Source organism: Ambystoma mexicanum, chromosome 8 (assembly GCF_040938575.1).
Source record: "Ambystoma mexicanum isolate Mex_15411 chromosome 8, UKY_AmexF1_1, whole genome shotgun sequence".
Taxonomy (NCBI): Eukaryota; Metazoa; Chordata; class Amphibia; order Caudata; family Ambystomatidae; genus Ambystoma; species Ambystoma mexicanum.
Window position 1 is genome coordinate 1662085810 of NC_090929.1, and position 22535 is coordinate 1662108344.

General features: G+C 45.9%; 1 protein-coding gene across 6 annotated transcripts in view; it reads right to left on the reverse strand.

Annotated features, from left to right (window-relative positions):
* Nucleotides 1-22535, reverse strand: part of TIAL1 (TIA1 cytotoxic granule associated RNA binding protein like 1) — a 461563-nt gene that overhangs the window by 107622 nt on the left and 331406 nt on the right. For all 6 annotated transcript variants that reach the window (XM_069611938.1, XM_069611936.1, XM_069611935.1 and 3 more), the window contains one exon: nt 2934-3042. In XM_069611938.1, the coding sequence (XP_069468039.1) occupies nt 2934-3042 (109 nt within the window). The remainder of the gene's footprint in view (nt 1-2933; nt 3043-22535) is intronic.

Consider the following 22535-nt stretch of genomic DNA (forward strand, 5'->3'; position numbering starts at 1 on the left):
GATTTCCCAGGCAGTTTTAATGTCACATCATGTGAGCAATCCACTTTTAATTGAGGCTCATGAGCTGTGGCCAGCAGCATGTGCCTCTGTTGAGGAGAGGCCGGTTTTCCGATAGCTAAAGCAGCAAGCTAGCTCAATGGGTTGAGCGCTGGCTGCTGCAATGTGTGTGATTTGCAGGTTCGACTCCCAGCAAGGTCAACTCAGCCTTTCATCCTGCTGAGGTTGATAAATGAGTACCCACACAGGCTGAGTGACATTGCATGTATATTTATATGAAGTGCTTAAGCGTAAGTGCTTTATAATAACACATCATTATCATTTGGCCTTGGAAGTCTGCTTGGATTCACAGTAATTTCGTAATATGGGCCTACACACGCTGATATTAACGATACATATGGTGATCCGTTCTTGTATGAAATGTATATCACATTACACTGATATTGTAACCATATTTTTCGCAGTGTACTCAGAAACAATGCTATGTGATGCCACTTCCAGTTTTGGCAAGGGGTGAAAGGTCATGCTCCATCGCTTCCTGTGATGTGACTTCAGGGTGGGGCAAGTTATCCATCACTGATTCCAATGGTAACTGAGAAGATGCTCTGACAACATCCTTAACGGTTGTATACGAATTGTTCGTTTTACAACAACTGTTCGAATTACAATTGACCTTTTCACAATTGACCGAATTGTGAAGGTCAATTGTAACATGTGGGGGGAACCCCCCACAACCCCCAAAACCCTCTCTCTATATAGATATATATCTATATATATGGTCAATTGTGAAAAGGTCAATTGTGACCCTTTAAATTCGAACAATTGTAAACGAACAATTTGGGTAATACCTCCTTAACACAGCCAAATCCACTTCATGTTACCAGGCCTTTATTTGCGAGACTTGTCCTTGGCCTCAAGCCCTGGGATCGTATCTCTCCAGCTCTGAAATCTTGGCTCCCAGTGGATGCAAGGATTCAAATCAAACCCCTCTGCATTGTCCACAAGGCTTTCTGGGGTCTGGGTCCAAAATACCTTCAGCTATCCCTTCACAAATATGTTCCCTCTCAAGCTCTTCACTCCTCCAACTCCCTCAGGGTCAGTCATTTTTCAAAGAAACGAGCTGGGGTTAGATCTGTCTTCGGCTGGGGCCTCCCTCTGGAACAGCCTCCCTGCCACTCTAAAACTTGAGAACCATCTCCGGTTCCGGAAGCACCTCAAGACCTTCCTCTTCTTCTGCCTTTGCTCCCCCTCACCCCTGCTGATCTGTTCTCTTGGCACCGTGCACCTGGCCACCTTCTGTCCTCTGGGCCCAGGTACCTGCTCACCCTGCCACCCTCCCGCACTGCCTCCGGGCCACCCCTTGCACTGGGGTCTGTATCTGTACCCATACAGTCCCCCCCTTTCTTCCTGCACTTATGAGACCTACCCGGTCTGCTGCCTTAAACCTAGCACTTGCAAATTGCTGGCTGCACTAAAACTGTTTGTTGCCTTTATTATTTATTCCTTTATTATTTATTGTTATTTATCTGTTCCTCCTCTGCTTTGCACTTTCCACTTCTCCTCCCTTCCATGCACTTTTCCCCTCCCCCTTGCACTTGTGCGTTCTCAATGTCACTGGGCCTAGTAAGATCGCTGTTTTGTTCTCCCCTGTTCCCCTCCCTTGCCTTGTTGCGCTCTGAAACACTTGTGTACGAGCACAATAGAAATAAAATATCAATATCAGGGAAAGTCCATTCTGCATACAGGTTACTGAATCTTTGCACTTGTGCAAGTGCCATTTTGCTTGGCATTGGCATATGGGCAAAACCATTCTGTGCAAGTTAAACCAGTGCAAAGTTTACCCTACTGCTGATACGATCCCTAGTCACACTAGTAAGCACTAGGACACATTACCCAGGTGTAAAAAGTAAGGCATTGAAATGATAGGTTGTTTGCACTAGGGCACTCTTAGCCCTTGCGCACATATCTTGGGAACACTGCACTTGGGCTGCTGCAAGGTTTCTGTAATTCGACCCCAGGTTTACTAGGATTCTGCACGAGCTGAACATATGGCAGCCCTCCATCCAGTGTGTACCCGTGGGGAATGCAATGTGCTAATGGATGCATTTCGTCTTTAGATATCTGTTTTTGATGCGGTGGGTGGTCGCCCTTGTTCTTGCCTTGTTTCTTAATGGGGGATTTCTGACATGGCTGTAGTAGGCGGGAGAGAACCAATCACAATCACTCAATTGCACAATTGGGCACTTCCATTTGTGTAATTCTGGAGGGACAATCTGCGTATTGTATGCCCGCTTCCTTCCGTATTACAGATTATATCTCCACCAAAGGAAAGGTAGCCGGTCCACAATTCGAAAGCATGCAGTGCACGCTTGTGTGAGTGGTTTGCACGTTGTGGCAGCGTGTGGTCCTGTTTAATGGTCGGTGGTGTGCAGGTATCTTACTGCACCATCAGTTCGTTTTTGTATCATACGTTTGGCCTCCTGATTTAGATCTCCTGAATGTGTACCTTAATGTCTGTGTGACAGGTGGTATTCTTACTTATCGAGTTCTTTGACAAAAGGTCCCAAGGTGTCCCATTTCCCCCCCAGATTTTATGGGTCTCCTACACCCCTGAGAAGGCTTTACTCACCCTCAAAAGTCAGGACAAGGTTATAAAAGCAAGCAAAAAGACATGGGGGTAAATCACATAGAAATCAATGAAGGGGGAAGCTGCCAAAAAAGAATCTGCTACCATCTGGTATTCACAGTTAAGCAAGTGTAGAGAATTACAACCGTAAAACACCAGCACAATGGGTGACTCCATTAGAATGCATGTTAAGACTTGAGTCAATCATTTTGAACACAAAATGCAAAAGGTAATCCACTACAATTGCTGCATAGCAAACTAAAGGTTAGGGAAGAGACTTCCACAAAATTCTTAAGTGCAGAATTCTTACTTTCTTGTGTACTTTTTGGAGCAGGGGGTTTACGTGTTGCCCAGTTAGTTCTGATTTGGCGCCCTCCAAGCCATTGCCCACCCATGTGTACAATGGCATTCTCAGCATCCTGCAATAGAAGTAAAAAACAAAAATTAGTAATGCCCATTAACACTGGTCTTCAACTGGCCACCTGCATGAAGGGTCAAAGCACCATATTATTTCACCCATTTTAATGGGTAGGTGTTAAGACTGGATTTCTATACTCTGGCCTGGTGGACAGATGTATAGGAGGCCAACCTAGTTAGTGAACAGACAACTCAGGGAGCTGTAGCCAAACCAATCAAGGTAGCATGGAAAGTGGTCAAGGCTAGATCTCAGGAAGGGGTGACCCTGATAAAGGGTCCACAATGAGACCACATTGTAAGTGAACAAGGATTACAGTTAGACAAGTAGATATTAAAAACACTAGTTATGGCCAAGTAAATACTATAAACACGACTAAGCAGGTAATATCGGACAATCTATTGACAGATATAAAGTTCCAATAGCCAGTGGAATACAACCACAATACCATCACCCCACAATACTGGAAGGAAATGTATGTTAGCTGCATTGTGCAATGATAAAAAGTTACCCAAAAGTAGTAACAAAGTCAAAAGACTAAGGAAAACAGTTGCCCAGTACTGAAATCCTTAAGGACGGGTCAGTTTCCCCAAGAAGGCTTCAATTCACTGGAAAAAATCAGGACAAGTTAAAAAACAAAAGCAACACGTTTGGGGTATATAGAAATGGAAGGAAAGTTGCTACAAAGAGAAAGCTTTCATAACAGTAGGTATGAAAAAGCAACTCAGCAAAGTTGCATATTACCTTTATCATTTCAAGGCCTTCCAAATAAAGAACACCCATCTATTGTACTGCTAATAAATGGTTGCCACCCGTTTTTGCTCATCAGTATTCGACAGACCACCAGGCAGACTCACCAACCTACATCGCCACACAGAGATAAGCAAGACTGTCCTCTGCTGGTTCAAATACTACCTTGCTAAGCACCACCAATTTGTCCAAATTAATTCCTCCAGATCACTAACTGTACCCATCACCTATGGAGTCCTGCAAGGATCTAGCCCCTCTGCCCACTGACCTTTAATATATACATGTACCGTTTAGCACCCTCCTGGCCCTGTACAGATGCCACAGATACACAGATTACATTTTTACCTCAGGTTATGCTCTATTAGACATCCACAGACTCAATGCCTGCCTCACATTGATCCACCCCCTTCCAGTGCTTACCTGAAGCTCAACCCTTCCAAGATCAAATTCCAACTGTTGACCAACACCAAGCATTCAGACCTGGCTCTGTGCATTGAATCTTAAGGGTTTCACACCGCAGCTGACCATTAGCGCAAACCTACCTTGGGTTCTACATTAAGATGGATGTCTCAACTCTGGCCTGCTGGACAGAGTTTAGGAGGCCACCCTGGTTACAGTCAACAGGGGAACCGTCTGGGAGATTGGCCAAACCAATCAAGGTAACATGGAGAGTGGTTAAAGCTAATTCTCAGAAGAGGTGAGTGGGTGAGGAGTCCACAATGAGTCCACACTGAAGCAATCAAGGATTAAACTTAGACAGCAAGTATACAAATACTATATATGTATTATATCTTGTGCAAAAGGTTTGTTTGAAACCATGTTGCAATAACTAAACATTAGAGGCCAAAAAAATATTTGGAAAATGAATTGAGCAGGTAATGTTATCGCACAATACCAATATAGAAAACAGTCACAATAAGTTAATTCAAGCCATACAATTCACTCATGAATACCTGAAAGATGGGTATTCGACAATTGCATTAAAAGTCCACAGGGCTAGGAACACTAACGTGAAAAGTCCAACCCTAGGTAGCTTTTAGGGGTTGGGAAAAAGTAAGGGAAAGGTTCCTGTGGATGCGAAGATTGGTCCAGAAGAATGTCCAAGGAGTTTAATGGCGAGTAAAATGCTATTCTATATTGAAGGGCTTTTTGGGAACAGTGTCACCAAAGTCAAAAGTTTGAAAACAAATTAAAGTTCTTCAAACTTTTAAAAAGTGGAGGTAAGGGCACCGTTAAGTATTGTTACTGTTAGTTAACATTTTCATTTCAGTGAAATGTTCCTGAGCTGTGTCAACCCCAGGACTTTTTGCTGGACTGATTTTTTTTTCCCCCTTAGGCGAGTGGGAATCATTGCCACCCCGCCACCCCCCTCACCTAGTCTTACTCTTTATGAGTGACCTTTTTATGTCACTCCATAGCGTGTGATTTGAGTTAGTTTCCAATAACTTAAGACAGACTTTAAAATACCATGGCAGCACACACATTTCAATGCAGTGGCTTACTTTTAATTATCTTATTTATTGGGTGAACTACTGTTACCAAGTAGTAAAGTGGGTTTTCCATATCCTTTACATTTTATATATTGAGCCAGCAGACCCCTCATGTGGAGTGCTGGGGGGGGGGGGGGGGGGGGGGGGAGATACAATTTACTTACCTGGTAGCATTTTGGTTAAACTTGCAAGTTTACTTGAATGGCTGGTGGCAGTGAAACTACTTTCATGACTTCGTCATTACTCCTTGCAGGCTGTCAAATTGGGTTTTGGTAATGCACAGAAGGGTCACCATTTGGCTAGAATGGTGGGCTCCTTTTTCGCCATGATTAGTTTGCTTGTTTCCTAGGTCTTCTGCCATTCTAGGTGGGAAGGATCTTGGTTGAAGTTGTGTCTTCGGTGGGAATCGTTTGTATTCTACACAGAGGCTCCAGAGTGTCTGAGAGGATCTACGTGATCTGGCCGCAGCCGATTTTCCTGCGGCTGAAAAGTTTGCATGTGAAATGTACGAACCACAAAAGGTTTGTACATTTCCCATGCAAACACGTTCAAAACCCCTACATGCCCACACCCCACACCCTCAACGCACCCCCACGCCCAACATAAACAAACCCTACTCACCTTTTCTTCAGGCTGTGTCCCTGCTACGCCTGTTCCCTTTCACTTCTGCGATCGGGAACCGGCGCCGCAGGGTCGTTAAATATTTTAATTTTGTTTCTTTCGGGAGCTGTAGGGGTTTCCCCTGCTCACTATACTATTAAAGGGAACGGGTTTTGCGGGGGGGCGACCCCACAGTCTTTTTATACTTACCTACAATGCTACCACCAAAAGGTTCCAACCTTTGGCGTTAACATTATCTGACTTGGTACGGTCGGACCTTTTTTACCCCAATCGTACAATTCCATCTGAGAAGGCAGGAAGCAAGTGATTCCAAAATTATGCAGCCCTTTGTCTTTCACCTTGCCCGAAAGGAACCAGTGCCCACTGGGGGTCTGGCTGTCCTGATTGGACAGAACGCCCTTTCTGTAAACTGCAGGGATGGTTTGCAGAAGTTGTGCTGCCGTTCCTGATAAAGACTCAGATTCTGGAAGCTGCCGAGTCGACCAATGGAGCCGAATCCAAAGACGAAGAAAGACGCCTGTAGCGATTTTCAGGACCCGGAGAGCCTGCTGTGCGACTCCTACCCAAAGCTGGTGAGATCAACTAGTCTCATGAAGACCTGCACGAGCCCTCCATGTGCTGCGACCTTCCTGGGCTGCAAACTGCCAATACTAGGGGACTTCGAGCCTGAGTGCAATACATGGTAATCTGATGTCCGAATCCTGCTGAAACTTTGGTGGATTCCTACTGGACCTCCAGAGACAATTCAAATCCCTGAAGTTCCCTTGCCAGAGTGCAGCACAGAGAGTGAGAAGAGAATCAGACTGGCAATATTAGTCCTTCATCTGGTACCTGTTTTAATTTAAAAAAAGCACCAAATCCACGGAGCCGCAAGAAACTAGGAAAAATCCTTTGCTGGAAGCCTCCTCTGGTAACTGCTGCTGCAAGTTCCCATCCAGAGTCAATTTCTTCAGTGCCCAGACCAAGATGCAAGGGACCGGGTAGTGTGCTGCTGTATCCTGAAGGCATCTACACAGAAGCTATTTCTCCTCCTACGGTACTGTGTTGGCTTGGGTAATACTTACCTTCAACCTTGTGTGAATCCTGTGAGGCCGAGTGGGTGATTCCTGTGGTTGGTAATTTGCCCATACCATTTGCCCAGGCCTAATGCTGGAAGCGCATATAGGGAGCCTTCTGTGAAGTCACTGAACACTTAGCAAACTCTAAAGATAATACTTGTTCAAGGAGATATCCACTGGAACCGACTTTCCTGCATGTGAACTCCATCTTGACCTGCCTATAAGCTGGCTCCTAGATAACGAGGGTCCCTCTGCTGCCTCTTAGAAAACTAATGCTAAAAGATAAGGCTTCTTTCTTGAAAACTATAACAAATGTAAACGAACGTACTTGTAAATGAGTTTGTGTTGCAACTATCTCTGAACTTGAATAAGTTACTAAGTGTTACAAAAGTGATTACTTAACTTTAAGTTGCTGGTTGCTCCTTTAGAAAGTATACAAGTTAGTTGCTTTGAATAGAGCCCCACTATTAAAGTAATTGTGTTGGTACCGTTTTAGTATTCTTAATTGAATTAGTGTAAAAGCTTACCAATAGCGTTTACCTACCTGAATAACTGTCAGGCCTCTGCAGCTGCCCTGCAGGGGGCACTTTTGATCTCTGTTCAGCCCCTATAAGCTCATCTATTAATACTGCCTTTGAACATTCCAGGGCTGTTGGCAGCCCTTCCAACATTAAAGTGCTTCCCATACATTTAATTTCATTTAACAAAGCTTTATTTCGACTGAATCGTCATGAAAGCATACATACGATATCAATCAGGGCATTACTACATACAATATGGCCTTTAGCAGCAAAATAATACAGCCACATAAACACATGGCTGGGTCATCTTTCTATTGCACAAGCTACAATTGCATTTCATATCGAAACTTGCATTAATCATAAATGTACAAAATGGCAACAGTAGTAATCTTCTGATGTTTCATTGTTCTTATTCGCCAATGCCCATTTTAGGTATTGACTAGTAGCAAACACAGCCAGAGTATCCGCTGTGTCTAAACACATTTCCATATCGGCCTGTGTAGACCTATAGCCCCTCAATATGATCAATGGCTTTAAAAAAACTTATTGGAAAAGTAGCCAGGCACAACATGGGGCGAGTCAAGTCTTCATTCAGATGACTACACAGCAGCAGGGCGTAGACTCTTCATTATGCCATCTGTGTTTCAGTGCTGCTGTGGGCAAGATGCCAAAATGAAATTTAACGTACAAGGATCTCTCAAATTTCAGATTTACATAGTCCAGAAAGTCTTTATGAGTTTTAATACCAACATATCTTGACAAAGACTCAGAAGTGGCAGACAAATTCAGGCTGTTTTGCTGCAACATAGCTGATGCAGCACTTTTTATGCTATCCTGCGGGTTAACAGATCTTGGGTCACTCCGAAAAACCCATAAACCCAAGGCCACCATCCATCTCTTCACATGTTAAGCCCATTACAAAGAAGATTCCCCCAGGCTGTGCCAGGACATCTGCCAGGGCAGCTCTAAATTTAACTAGTAGCTCACTAGACCACAATCTGGCCAAGAGGAACAGCATGCCGAGTAGACAAAATCAATACCGTGCATGGTAGTTTCCATCCGCACCAGTAAAGGGGTGTACCATCAGGCAGACCAAGCACTTCATATATTTATTTTCGGCTGTCGCCAATGGGCAAATGTCCTCCTGTCCCCAGAGCTCTGCCGCGTAGATGGCAGCCTGCCCGGGGCCCTTGTATGCTTCGAACAAAACATGTGCTGCCCCATTTCCATGTTAAGCTGTGAACCGGGCAAAGACGCCACCATATCTACCCAAAGCGACCCTCGCTTTCTCCCGCTGCATGCACCAACTACATGTTGCCATCAATCTCAGCCCAAAGTAGTCATAATAAGGCATTTGTTCTATTACTCCCTCATCCACTGACAGAGCCTTAGGTTTCCTTCCATCGATGGTGTTAAACACCATCGATTTTGTTTGATACATTAAGTGTTAATCCATTTGCCTTACAGAAGGCAATTGCTTGCGGGAGCCAGTGGGCGTTAAAGATAATAAAACAGCGTTATCGGCAAACAAAAGGACTGGTAACCTTTCTCCGCCAGTGCTGGCGCATCAGTTTAAGAGGACAACTAATAACTATTCTCATACAAAACAATTTTGGGGCCAAGACGCACCCCTGACAAATGCCTTTCTTGAGGTTTATGCAACTTGAAAACCTCCCATCCGTTCCCCATTCCTACTGCTGTGTCGCCAGTTTACAAACTCTGAATGGCTGACAGAAGGGCTGTCGGGATGCCAAGCCCCTTAAGCGCCGCCCAGAGAAGATCGCTGGGCACGGTGTCAAAAGCAGTTCTCAGGTCCACATAGACACCATAAATGCAGACCTTTCTAAGAACCGCATATTTATCAATCGCAAACCGTGATCTAATGAATTGGTCCACCATGCTCAAACACTCACAAAACACTGCCTGCCCATGGTCAATGATTCAGTGAAAGTTAACCCAGTCCTCCCAAGTGAAACCGAAAGGCTCTGGCAAATATTTTCCCCACCCAGCAACTAAGAGGGAGATAGGTCTGTAATTTGATGGCTGTCTGGGGCCTTTTTTATAGATTGGACCAATTCAGCACTCTTCCAAGGTACAGGAACCACATTGGCCCATTAAATTATGTTGTCAAATATGGTATCCATATCGTGGGATCGCTTGCATAATAATCAACAGGAGACCTGTGAGGGCCAGACGCCTTGCCCAATTTCAGAGATTTCAAAGGTATTCCAAGCGCCAACAACCTCCTCACTGCCTAAAACCAATGGGTTAAGATTTTGCCCATCCACGTTGCTAGGGGTATTTTTCATTTCAGTGCTAAATACCTCCCACCTTAGAGACCCCTTAGAGACACCCAGATCTTTTGCTGGACTTAGGATTTTTAATTTTAACTGAGTGAGTGGGACCTTTTTCACGCATGCATTTTTCCCTGATTTGTATGCGTTTTCACTGTTTTTGGAGTCTGACATCTGCTTTTTGTCTAGTGCCACCACGACTTCAGTGCAGTGTCACCGAGAAGTCCTTTGGATTTCTCTTAAGGTTTAAATACCTTTTCTCAACGGTTCCCAAGAAGAGTAAAGTGAAATTGTCTTTACTTCCCTTTTCTCTTCATAGGGCCAGCACACAACATCTTATGTGGAATGCTGGAGGGGTTACTTAGTAGCCCCTAATCCTACTTTCTCATGTAACATCCTTTGTTTTTTTTTATTTGCATTTAATCAAAAAGATTTTTACAAAAGCAGTCTTTTAAAATTCTTTCCATGAACAGTTTTTAAGTAGACGACTTGACACACCATTCTCCGTTTCTCTCTTTCAAAAGTCACAAGTCATACCATGGGTGGGTTTTGCCCTGTCATCATCCGACTGGACTGAACTTGTTTAGCCTGTCAAGTAGTTTTCCAGGTTTGCCTTTTTTAAAGCAATGTCCAGTAGTTTTGCGGCAGCCCTCGACCATCTGGCGGAATCGCCAGAAATGAGCCGAGACCAGCCCACCTCTTCAGTTAATGTCGATGGATGGGATAATAGCGGTGTCAAGTACGTCACTCTTTCTAAACACATCGCTGGACAAGACGTCAGAAGGTGTCTGACAGTTTCCAATTGGTCAGGATTTTCATAGTCGGCATGAGGCTGTAAGGGATTTTGATCTAATATATAAAATTTCCCTTGTATGAAGAGTGTTTAGCCGAGCTCGCATGAACGTTTTTCTTAAAGCTTTTTCCGGAAATTTTTCACAGTATTTCAGTGGAATTTTTGGTTTATTGTGGCCAGGTGGAAGGTCTTTCAACAGTTTACATGACAACATTTTTTCGTTTGTCCAGATCCAATCTTGCTGCAATAATGTTTCTTTTACTCTGCTTGGGTTAGCAATCAGGAGTTCTTCCGTGCAGGTTATCTCTTCCAATTTGTCTTTCCGTTTCCTGACCCAGGCAGTTAGAGGCTTAAACCCACCTCTTTGAATTTCGTCTGCTACCACTCGAAAAATTGGGAGGGCATTTGGGCATACAATTTTTCTGAAAAGTTGAAGAGCACCATGCTCCACTGATGCAGCAAGGGATGTAAGGCCGAGGTCTCTACGAATCGCCGCCATCGGTGCTGATTTTGGGAGAGCCAATACCGACTTCCATATAAAGCCTTCCAGTCTTTGCCATAATTCTTCTGGAAGGCTTAGGTTTGCACACATTCCGTACTTTAAAGCCAGCACTATGTTTGCCTTGTAGAAATTCAAAGCCGGTGTCCATGAACATTTGCCAAACTTTCTGTCTACAGCTTTTAATTGAGCTGTCAGGTTTCTGGCTTTGTCCCACAGAGCTTCCGTAGTGGTATTTTCTTTCAGGGAATTGTCTATCCATACCCCAAGATATTTATATTCATTGACCACTTCCAATTTTCTGTTTTCCAAAAACCAAGCCGATGTTTTTCGGTTAGTTGACGATTTGGTAAAAATCAAGATTTGGGTTTTCTGAACATTAATTTCTAAATTATTTTTACTCATGTAGGCATAAAGGTTTGATAGTTGCCGCTGGAGATCAATTTTTGTCTGGTCCATCAAAATTAGGTCATCCGCATACCGTAGTCTGGACACTTGTGACAATCCCACTTTTGGTGGAAATGAGCGAATTTTTCCCTCAGTATACTGAAAATCTCCTATAAAGGCGATGAATAAGGCCGGTGCTAGAGGGCAGCCTTGCTTAACCCCACGATTTGTAGGGATTTTGTGTGATAATTGACCCTGCTGACTTAATCGGAACCGCATTGATGTTTGAGTATGTAAAGCCATGATTGGATCCAAAATTTGCGCCGGACAATTCCAGGCACTCAGTTGGCCCACAGTTTCTCACGATCCACAGTATCAAAGGCCTTTGACAGGTCCACCAGAGCCAGATGGACTTTAGGAGAGCCGGATTTCACCCTTGCTTTAATGATATTTAAGATAAAGATGTTGATTATCGTCTGAAATCCCGTCTGAAAGTGGTCGGCCGCTGAGGAAGTCTTAACCCACTTCTGAAATCCTTTGTTACCCTCACTAGTTTAAATGGCTGGTGGCAGTGGTTTACTTTTTCCTACCAGTGTGCTTTTCTATTGCAGGCTGAAACCACCCATGGGTGACCATTTTGTAACAATGGCCCCAGTTTTTTTTTTTACATTTTCTGGTTGTTAGGCCTTTCTTGGCTTTTACTCTGTGCGTTGACAGGTTTGAGCACACCGTCTTGCCTTTGGCTGGCTTCAGCACTGAAGCCGGCCCCTGGCTCCAGTGTGTCTGGAAGGACAGGATGCGAGTTAGGGTCCCAAAACTCCACGGTCCTTTGTCTCTAGGAATGACTGAACAAAACTAGTCCCGATTGGCCAGCTGGCTGTCCTGAAAGGACAGCATGAATGAAAACACTTTCTTAAAAGGCGAGGTTCTTGGGACTACTGGCACAATCTACCACTGGAAGAAACAACTGAAGAAACAGAAGAGAAGCACGCTGCAACTTCCTGGACCTTTAATTGCCCAGTGAAGCGCTGCTGCTGTGCCGACTTCCTTTTTCACTTAGACAGAGAAGCTCCGGCTAAACGACTTCCCCCCCCCCCCCCTGGGTTAGTGGGACCAACTAACCGAGACAAACTCCACTTTGGCGTAATTCGACTTGCTTTGCCTCGGTTTCTGCAGAAGCCCAATCCCAGGGGTCAAGTGTCCATAACCAAGTGTATCTGCCATGGAAGAATCTGGCCAAAAGCTCCAGGGACCTTCTAAGGACACTCCAGAAGCAGGCAATCCTGATCCAGAGTCCCCGTCACCATAGTGCAGAACCTAGGGAGCAAGGAAAGCCAAAACTTGGTCCACTGTTCTGCATCAGAGCTGTTTGTGAAGCGCTGAAACCGCAAAGTGCTGATGAAAGTAAGAAATCCTGTAGCTGCCGACCTCCCAGAATACTTCCGCAGGAACCCTCCAAACATCTGCCCTCTTGTGCCCACGACAGGCTCAGGCACCAGGGTCCGCTTGGCTGTAGCAAGACTGAATCCAGCTGGACCCCTTCTAACCAAAGGTTTTTTTTCACGTGCTTGGTGGTACTTCCCTTCTTGCCTTAAGTCGTGCTGTCTCACTTGAGACTTGCACCTGCTTACTTCGAGTTGATTTCAACTCCCCTTTGCACAGGCTTAACAGCTTGCGTTTCTACTAGTGATTTCAGAAAAATCTGACTTTGTGCAAGACATTTTATCCAAGAAGTTCATCAGAACTATATACTTTGTCCAAAGGACTTGTGCTGTCCTGGCTACCTAAAAGCACTCTTCTAACGCCATCAACTTTGATATTGCTTGCCCCTCATAGGTTGTAGCTTGTATAATAGGGTTACTGCTGGGAAAGGCTCAGCTAGACTTCATTGGAGGATTCAGTTGTCCTCACATTATCTAGGAAACTTCGCTCATCCGCCTCCAACTCCCACAGGGTCAGTCGCTTCTCCAAGCAACAAGCTGCTGGTAGATCTTTCTTCGGCTGGGGCTTCCCTCTGCAACAGCCTCCCTGAAACTTGAGAACCATCTCCAGTTCCGGAAGCACCTCAGAACCTTTCTTTGCTTCTGCCTTTTCTCCTCCAATCCTGCTGACCTCCTAGCTGAAACTGAATCTACACTGGTTACCTGGCCACCCTCTGATTCCGGGCCCAGTACCCTCCCTCGCTAGTGTCACACACACACACACACACACAGCCTGGCATCCTCCGCACTTGGGGACTGTTTCTGTATCCCTTCAGTCCCACTACCAGCACTTGACACTGGATGTCTGCACTTGCCTTCTGCTGGCCGTTATTTACTTATTATTCTATTCTCATGTACTGCACGGTCCCTTGCCCCCTGGAACCCGTGATTCCCCCATCCCATGCACTTGCGCAATCTGAATGACACCTGGCCTAGTATGATCGTGGTCTCACCTCTTGTTCCCACTCCCTTGCCTTGACACTTGTGTATAGTCGCGTTATAAATGCCATATCATGGATATAAATGAACCCCTTGCAGTCAGAGGAATGCTGCAATAACCAACATCAGCATAAAGACATGCAGTGCCGAGCTGAAACCAAAAAGGGAGTACTCCAAGTGTTCCGTTCCCATGGACAAACAAAGATATTTCCGATGCGGGCTCCAAATCAGAAAGTGAACGTATGCATCCTGGAGGTCTACCACACTGAGCCAATCGCGCTTGTTAGGCAGAATTGCATGCAGCACCCTCTGGGACCACCACATACAATTAGGACTACAGTTGTAAAGCAACCTTTTAACAAGTCTGTACTACACAGTTTTTGGTAGCGAGCCGAGCAGCCAGGCTTATCTAGAGGGAATGTGAGCAGTTAACTATGTTACACAGAGGTCTTACAATCACATTGATTCAAGTAGACATGTACACTCAAGGTTTCTTGGTATAACACTTAGTCATTTAGAAAACATTCACTAGAAGGAGGTAACTTCATATACACACACTTCAATACCAAACCAATAAATTTGAGTAAATTAGGCTCCCCTGACATAGGAGCAAAATGGCATTTCAGTCACTTTAAATAGGAGTACAAAGACAACAGTAAATAAAATAGATCAAATACTTTCTTCTTAGGCAGTTCAAATAGTTTTAGTTCACTAGAGGACTCGATTCAGTTCAATAGGCCAAAGTCAACAGGCTAGTATCTTGGATAGGAAAGCAGTTCTTGTAGTAAACGCTAAAGTCTTTGCCAAAGTTCTCAGAAGCAGTTTGTATGAAAAAGAATATGTTGGGTCACAAGCTGATTAGGCCTGCAAGTTGGGAAAGTTTCACAAACTTTCACCGCAAGAGGCAAGTTCTCTCAATCGGGTTGGCAATATACCTTAATATGAAGAAAAGTTACGCTAAAGACGCGGGTTCCTGGCAGTTCCTGCAGATCCCACTGTTTGTGAGCCTCAGTCGTGGGGACAAGAGGGATGCTGTCAGGGGACTCCTGCACTGCATGGGGACAGGTCAAACAAGCTGGCAGAATGGAAGATCTTCGTTTCGAGTAGCTGTAGTCAAGCACACAAGCTGGTGTCCTTCCCCCTGGTTAATCCTAACCAGTTCCGATAATGGTATCCAGGTTGCTTATGAGTGGATTGGTCCCACCAACTCAAAGGAAGAAGTCGTCCTTGAAGGGGCTTCTCTGTCGAGATGAACTTGGAAATTTGGAACTGCAGCAGAGCTTCACCGGGCAAACCCTCAGTCCAGGAGTGCACGAACCATCCTCTTCCAGCTCGTCTTTGGTTCTTTCGTTCCAGTGGTCGACTGCCTTCCAAGCCAAGAGACTCGCCTTTAAACCGTTTTCTCCCTTTCATTCCAGCCTAGCTGTCACTCACCCAGCAGGGAGGCTATCCCTGCCGGACAGTCAGCCAATCACGGCAGAGTGAATTTGGGTCTCCTAGGAGACTAAACACAGGGAGTTTCAGGCTCCTCCCTCACTTCCTGCCCACCTCAGACACTCCGGTGCCAGAGGTGGTCTTCAGTCCTGAAGCCCGCCAAAGGCATACGAACAAAGGGACCAAACCTGGTTTGGCAGGCAGAGACAAACTAGGACCTTTCCAAAACGAAATGGTGAAAAATGAAGACTGGGACCAGTTTAAACAAAGGGGCTTTAGGCGCCATCTTGAAAAACATGGCTCCCGCGATTTTTAGCTACTGGTGTTCGCGGTCGGGAAAAATCATGGTAGTGCATTGTAAAACCACTGCCACAAGCCATTGCGATAGGAAAAGGTAGCATTTGACTGCTGCATGAGTTTCTAACACAGGGGATGCTAGGTAACCCCTCACGCACTCTATAGGGAGTGAGTGCTGGGTCTAGGTATTTAAAAAGACTAGTAAAGTCAATCTAACCTTAAGTTCTCTGGGAAACAGTAGTTGATCCTAGAGAAGGTATTTAAACCTTTTCAAAGTCTAGAAAGACATCCCTGTGTCACTGCACTGGGGGTGCTGTGTGACATGAAAAGAATCCTATGGAGTTATCTAAAACTCCATAATCAAAGAACACAAGAGTAAAACACACCAAAATACAGGAAAGAGTGGGGGAAAAAAGGCTCACTCTTTCCAGGTAAAGAAATCAAGTCCTCAAAATCCAGCGAAGTTGCTGGGGGGTCTCTAAAGTGAAGGGAATTCGCACATTTATGAGATTTCTCCCCAACGACCCTTCGGAATAGAGGACTTTATTTGGCAGGCTGACAATCTTGAATTCCTCTTGGGGAAGAGATTGATGGAACTGGGAAAGATCGAGCCTGGCGGGGGTTGGGCACTGAACAGACTGGAGTAGTAGCCCTCCCCTTGCTCCCCAAAGGGAACAGGCTCCACCACTGAGGTCTAGAAGTTTCTGTACCTCGGCTCTGAGGGAGGGTGACAGTCTGCTGGGAGGGAGGGTTGAAGGGTGGGCAAGCTCGCCCAAGCGTTGGACAAAAACCACCGGTCTTCGTGATGGTCTGCCACGCCTCCAGATGAGACGAGATTCGTCCTCCCAACGGAGTCTCGTGCGTCCGACAAAGAAATATTTGGATGATTTGTCGGCAGGGAGACTACCTGTCCCTGAAGAGGTGGCGGATGGCAGAGAAAAACCGGTCACCTTGCCGTTGTTGCTTACAGCGGGGCCGCCAACCGGAGCTTCAGATCGGCACGCACAGCGATCATGAAACCCCCTGAACCCAGAGAATGACAGAGTTTGGGACACTGACCTCTGTAGGGGCCTGAGCTGGAACTTTCGCCAGGACCGATAAAGACTTGGCAGTTTGAGTACTCGCCTTAGTCTTTGTGAGTTCCTCATCTGTGGAGGAATGGAACAACTCTTTACCATAAAAGGAAGGTCCAGCACTTTGTCCTGCACTTCCTTTGAAAACTTCGTCACATGGAGCCACACTTGGAAGTAGATGTCCACCCGACCATAAGGCCTCCAATAGATCCTATGACAACACACTGGCATCTGACCAACAGGCTTTGAAGTTGTCCAGCCTATCTGCAGGAATACGCTCCTGGAAATTGGCTTGCTCCTCCAAAGCTTAACATTGGCTGCAGGCAGGATGAGCTCTGTGTTAGCCTGACGAAGTTGGAGCGCCAAATTGGAAAAGACATTCTTGCCAATGGCGTTGAGAGGTTGGTCCTCTCTGGAGAGGATTTAAGCCGCTGCAGTGGAGGATGCGGAGGCTGGCTTGGACTGGAGGGTGGCTGCTGCCACCAGTCGACGATGGGAGCGGACAAGCAGACAAGGCTATATCTTCCAAGGCATGAAGCTTGCATCAAGCGTCAATCCTCTTGTTGAGATGCTGCCCTGTGTGGGATTTTTCCCCAGCCCTTACGGGCCTCAGCTAAAACATCCTTGGAGGAAAAGGCCGGTGCACTCCTGAGGTGATAAAGTAAAGGCTCCAGAAAGCACCCCCTCTTGCGGAGCAGGGGCCTCGGGCACTAGGATGACAAGCAAAGCCATCATGTCCAGCACCCAGTCATGAAATGCTCGGATAGAGCAGGGCTGTTCATCGCGGTCCTGGTCCACTCGGTCCTCATCCAGTGAAGCAGGGACAGAAGATTGAACCACTGCACATAGCGCCTCAAGTTTTAAAGTGTTATCCGGAGCAGCAAATGTTTTTTCTATTGGGGAAAGCGCAGGCAGGAGGAGGTGGTGGAGGAGGTGGAGGTCCGGCAGGAAGAGGTAGCACCACCAGGACCTGCCTAGGAACAGCCGGGACAGGAGGCGGTACCGGAGGTCCATTATACATTTCCCTAAAAAGACCCTTGAAGAATGCCCTCATGGGATCAGAGTGCATGAGCGTCTGAAATTTCTCCAAAAAAGCATCCTCAGACAAAGGTCTAGGCGCTGGAGTGGGTAGAGGCCGCTTGTGAGGGGCATACCCTCATGAACGCAATGTGGATGATTGCCAGGAAGGCCCACCACCGGCTGGATCCACAGATCAGGGGCGCGGAACCAGGAGGAAGCGAGGCTGTATGAGGCAGTGATGCCAGAGCAGCGACAGAAGTGCGGAACGGGTCCTTGTTGTCCACATGACGTGGAAAAAGCTGTTCAGCCCCAAATGAAATGCTCCCAGCACCAGCTGTAGTAATAGTTGGTGTAAGAGGTAGTCAAAATGGCCACCGTGGACCCTGGAGGTTCAGCCAACAATTTGTCGACGCCAGAGGTGAACTGTGTCACAGGAGAAAGTGAGGCAACAATCTCCTCAGGGGAGTCAGGGTCTTGTGACATTTTAGCCTTGAAACAAGGATCCTCGGCCAAGCCAGTACTTAAAGATCTAGGGTGTTGGGAATGCCCCAGAATTCGCCTCCAGCGTAATAACCTCAGCAGAGCCAGTACCACCACAACCCTGAGCATGGGAAGGTTGAGGAATGTACCTCACTGACCGGACCCTCAAAGAGGATACCTCGGTTTTGTCGGTATTGGATTTAGCCCCAAGGAGAAAAACTTTTACCCCAGGACGTTGAGCTCCCTCAAAGGGGCCTCGAGACGCAACTAAGTATGGAAAGCTCCATAAATGGAGACGTCGGGGCTAACCCCGGTAATCCAGAGCCACAGAAGAACTGGGCTGAACTTCAGCCCCCACCTTAGAACCTCAGTGGAAAATCCGGTTTTAACACGCCCATTGATTGGACACTAGGAGGAAGCTCTGGTGCGCCCGTTAGGCCCCTCGCGGGACACCTCAGGGATAATCCTGGTGGAAGAGCTACTTGTGCTCCTCCTGGTCCTGGAAAACCCCAGGAAGTTGTCCCCTGGCTGGGCACCCTAAAAAGTAAAGAACTTATCAGGCGTTTCGTTTTTTTCAATGAAAAGCTGAAAATGCTGTTAAGGAACGTGTTGAAACACCACCTCCCACTGAAGACGCTGGAGTGCCCGGACGGAGAGGGAGTCGCAATAAAAACACGAGTCCCAACGATGTTCCAGGCCTAGACACTCCAGACACAGAGAATGGGTATCCGCCCACGCGAAACAGCGTTGGCAGGACGAACAGGACCCGAATCCCAAACGCGACGGAATAGATTACCATGGAACTGGAGCAGGAGAAAGGACAAAGGGAATAAAAGAAAACATTTGCGGTAATGCTTGTGTGTCCAGCCTTGACCACGCGGAGAAAAGGACTGAAGGACGATGCGTGGGGCGGAGCTCAGGAGGGCAGGGTTACTGCCATGTGCTGTGGCCTAGCGTAAACCAAAAAAAGGACAAAAAAAATTGGATGCTTTTTTCAAAAAAGTGCTCCGGTCCCATCCCAAAGGATGGAATGTCCCACAAGTATGAAGGAAAGGGGACCGGACATGTATGGTCAATATTCTTTGATAATTATAATTAGAGGGTGGTAAATGGAAGAGTGACCGATGAAAAAACCACCCTTGGCCACATGTTCGAGAGGGTCCATTGCCTCAATTTTGCAGTATTTCTTGCTAGCGGAAGAATTGCTCCCTTTGTGTCCATCTTTCCAGGTTTTGGCCAAAGGTATGAGTGATCATAATAGTCTGTCTGTGACAATGGGCCTCATTCCGAGTCCAGCAGTAACCTGCCGGTTTTTCCAGCTGGGTTACCGCCGGACTCTTATTACCATTCCGCCTCCATGATCCCCAGAATTACTGGGGCATTACGACCCTGGTGTCCTGGGAATTCGGTAAATCCCCATTGAGTCCAATAGAACTCAATGGGAACGGGGACCATGGAAACACCGGCACCAACTTGTGATGGTGCCGGTTTTTCCACGTCTGCCTGCAGGCGGGCGGTGTTAAACCTGCCAGGTCAGACCTGGTGAGAATGACATCCCGCCTGCAGGACTCGAGAACACCCGGTATGGAAACTGTGGCGGCGGGTTTACCGCCACTGATTTCCATACCGGGTGACTCGTAATGAGGCCCATGAGTCTGAAGTATAGCTACAAAATCATTCACTCAACGCTGATGGTAAATCATTCTAAGAATCAGATCATTAAGTGTAAAAGTAACTAACGTTTTAAATGATAGGCTGATAAGAACTATGAGGGCAACCAACTACAAAATAGCCACTTTTTGTAATCCCTCCCTTTTTGTGGGAGGTCAACCAACCAAACCCTCTTAATTCAGGCGGGAATAAGAAATTTAAACACGCTTTCGATGAAGAAACTTGGGTTACGAAGAGATCCCTAAGAAGCGCCATCATAAACTTAAAGTACCCAGCCCATACACAAGATTATAAGATAAAGTTGAAAGTCTTGCAGAACTACATAAAGTGGTCGCAAGCTTCTAAGTACCTCATCCACCAACAAGATGGGGGGAAAAATGTTGAATGTTTCATGTTCCAAAAATTCACATAACGGTTGGAATTCAATGAATACAACCCATTTTCAAGTTGATTCCCAAAGCAATGCGATTTCAGACGAAAATCCTCTTCTAGAGCTCGGGGACCAAATTGTCTCACTAACCATTTTAAAATCCAACACATACCTAGGGGCTCGGATTCTAATGGTACTTATTGAACACATTTGGAAACATGCAATAATTCCACCCACATGGAAAGCGGCGATCATTTACCCATCTATACGAAGGGCAATTGGGCTGCTCTGGCCTATCGCCCTAGTTGAAGTGGATGGAAACCTTTTGCTCTAATGGTCCTTAAGACATTTAGAGGAATGGATACAAATATAACATGTCTAAAGTACAAACAGGATTCCGAAAAGGTTTATCCACATCACTTAACGGCCTACTAATGACAAATTCCTCAGTCAACTGCTTCAAAATTGGCACATACTGTATGGAGCTCGGCTAGATTTATCTAAAGCGTTCGATACAATCACCAGGGAACAGCTCTGGGCCAAGCTACTGTCTTGGAGGATCCTGCAAAGTCTTGTGGCCACAATTATTGCCCTCCATGACAGTTCCTCCCTTGAAGTTTGTTTGAATGCTCACGGAGATCTGTCAAGGGAGGTCCTGGCGGAAAGAGGAGTGAGGCAGGGGTGCATCATTGCCCTTTTAATTTATTTGGCAGGCTTGGATATGGTGTTGGCTGGTCAATCAATGTTGAGTCCTAAAATTGGCAATAAGCCTATATATTGGCTACCATATGAGGACAATATAGTCCTGTTGGACCACTCACCGCTAGGATTGCACTGCCTGTTAGCTGCCTTTGGCCGTTATGCAGACGTGTATGAATTGCAGGTAAATCCCATTAAATCGAAAATTCTTATTTTAAAAGACTCATGGGCCCTTAAAAACAGGTTATTACGGTGGTGAATGAACTGACCTCCTTGGTGTTCAAGTTGAGATCGTCAAAATCGTTGCACCCTCGAATTGGCGCTGTCTTAATTATACCCCTCATTGCTCAAATGAAGAAGATTCACAGCTCCTTTAACGTCTCAATAAGTCTATTGATTGAGTATTATAAAGCAAAGGTAATTCCATCATTGCTACGTGGTCTTGAAATTTCATCTTTTATACATACTGTGAACTGGGGCAGATTTGAGGGAAACATTTGGAAGCAGATTTTGCATTTGCCAATGAGTTGTTCGCTGGCAAGTCTACGCTGTGAGTTGGGGCTCCAGTCCTTGAAATCCGCTATGGGTTAGAAGATCTTGCTCAATAATTAAGCATCCCAAGGGATTCCTATATGAAGAGGTCTTAGTCGAGTTGAGTACCAATGAGTACCAATTTCGGTTGGGTGATATTGTATGTAAATATGTGCTCTGTAAATCGCTTTGGATTAGGGCGCTATATAAATAACATTAATAGAAAGATAAACCCCACAACCATGCACCAGCAGTGGTCCAATCAGGGAGCACTGTGTGGCAAGTCATGCATACATGAGCCACCAAAAAAGGTATGTGGATTGGAGACAGAATCCCAGCCCACTTCCTGGGTTTCAACACATGGTATGCACTAGTCCGCAAAAAGCACTGCTTCCCGGGAAATGCATGACCATAAAAAAGGAAATTCCTGACCTGGCAAGTTTGGAAGAAGGCCAAAGAACAAAATGGCCAAAGAACAAGCAAAAGACCTTGTGGCACGACATACGACACTAGCCACAGTTGGTAGCAAACCCCGGTAAACATGAGAGACCATAGCAATAGTAAAAATGAGACAAGTAACCAAAAATCCTTTGAGTGTAGGTCTAGGGTGATGCAAAAGTATCCCCATTGCACTGCACTTACAGGTGCAATATGGAACAAGTTACTTACCTGTAACTGTTGTTCTCCAGCATGGGTCTGGCATGGATTCACATGCTCATGAATATTCCCCGTCGTCAGGCTGGGAATCCTCGGTAAAGAAAAAACCAGTATCAGTTTCGTTTCTGATCTGTCTTTCGTAGTAATAACCAATCACTGGTCTCTGCGTCATACTGACCACAGCCAATGACTGCCCTCTACCTAAGCACCGCCTCTGGCAGCCATCTTCAGATTTGGAAGCACGTGAAGTGGCAGTAAGACCAAGTGAAGAGCCGCAGAGGGGTAGGCGGGAGGGTTCGCATGTGAATCCATGCCAGACCCATGCTGGAGAACAACAGTTACAGGTAAGTAACTTGTTCCTTCTCCAGCATGGGGTCTGGCATGGATTCACATGCTCATGAATAAAGAATACATAGCAGTACACACATGCAC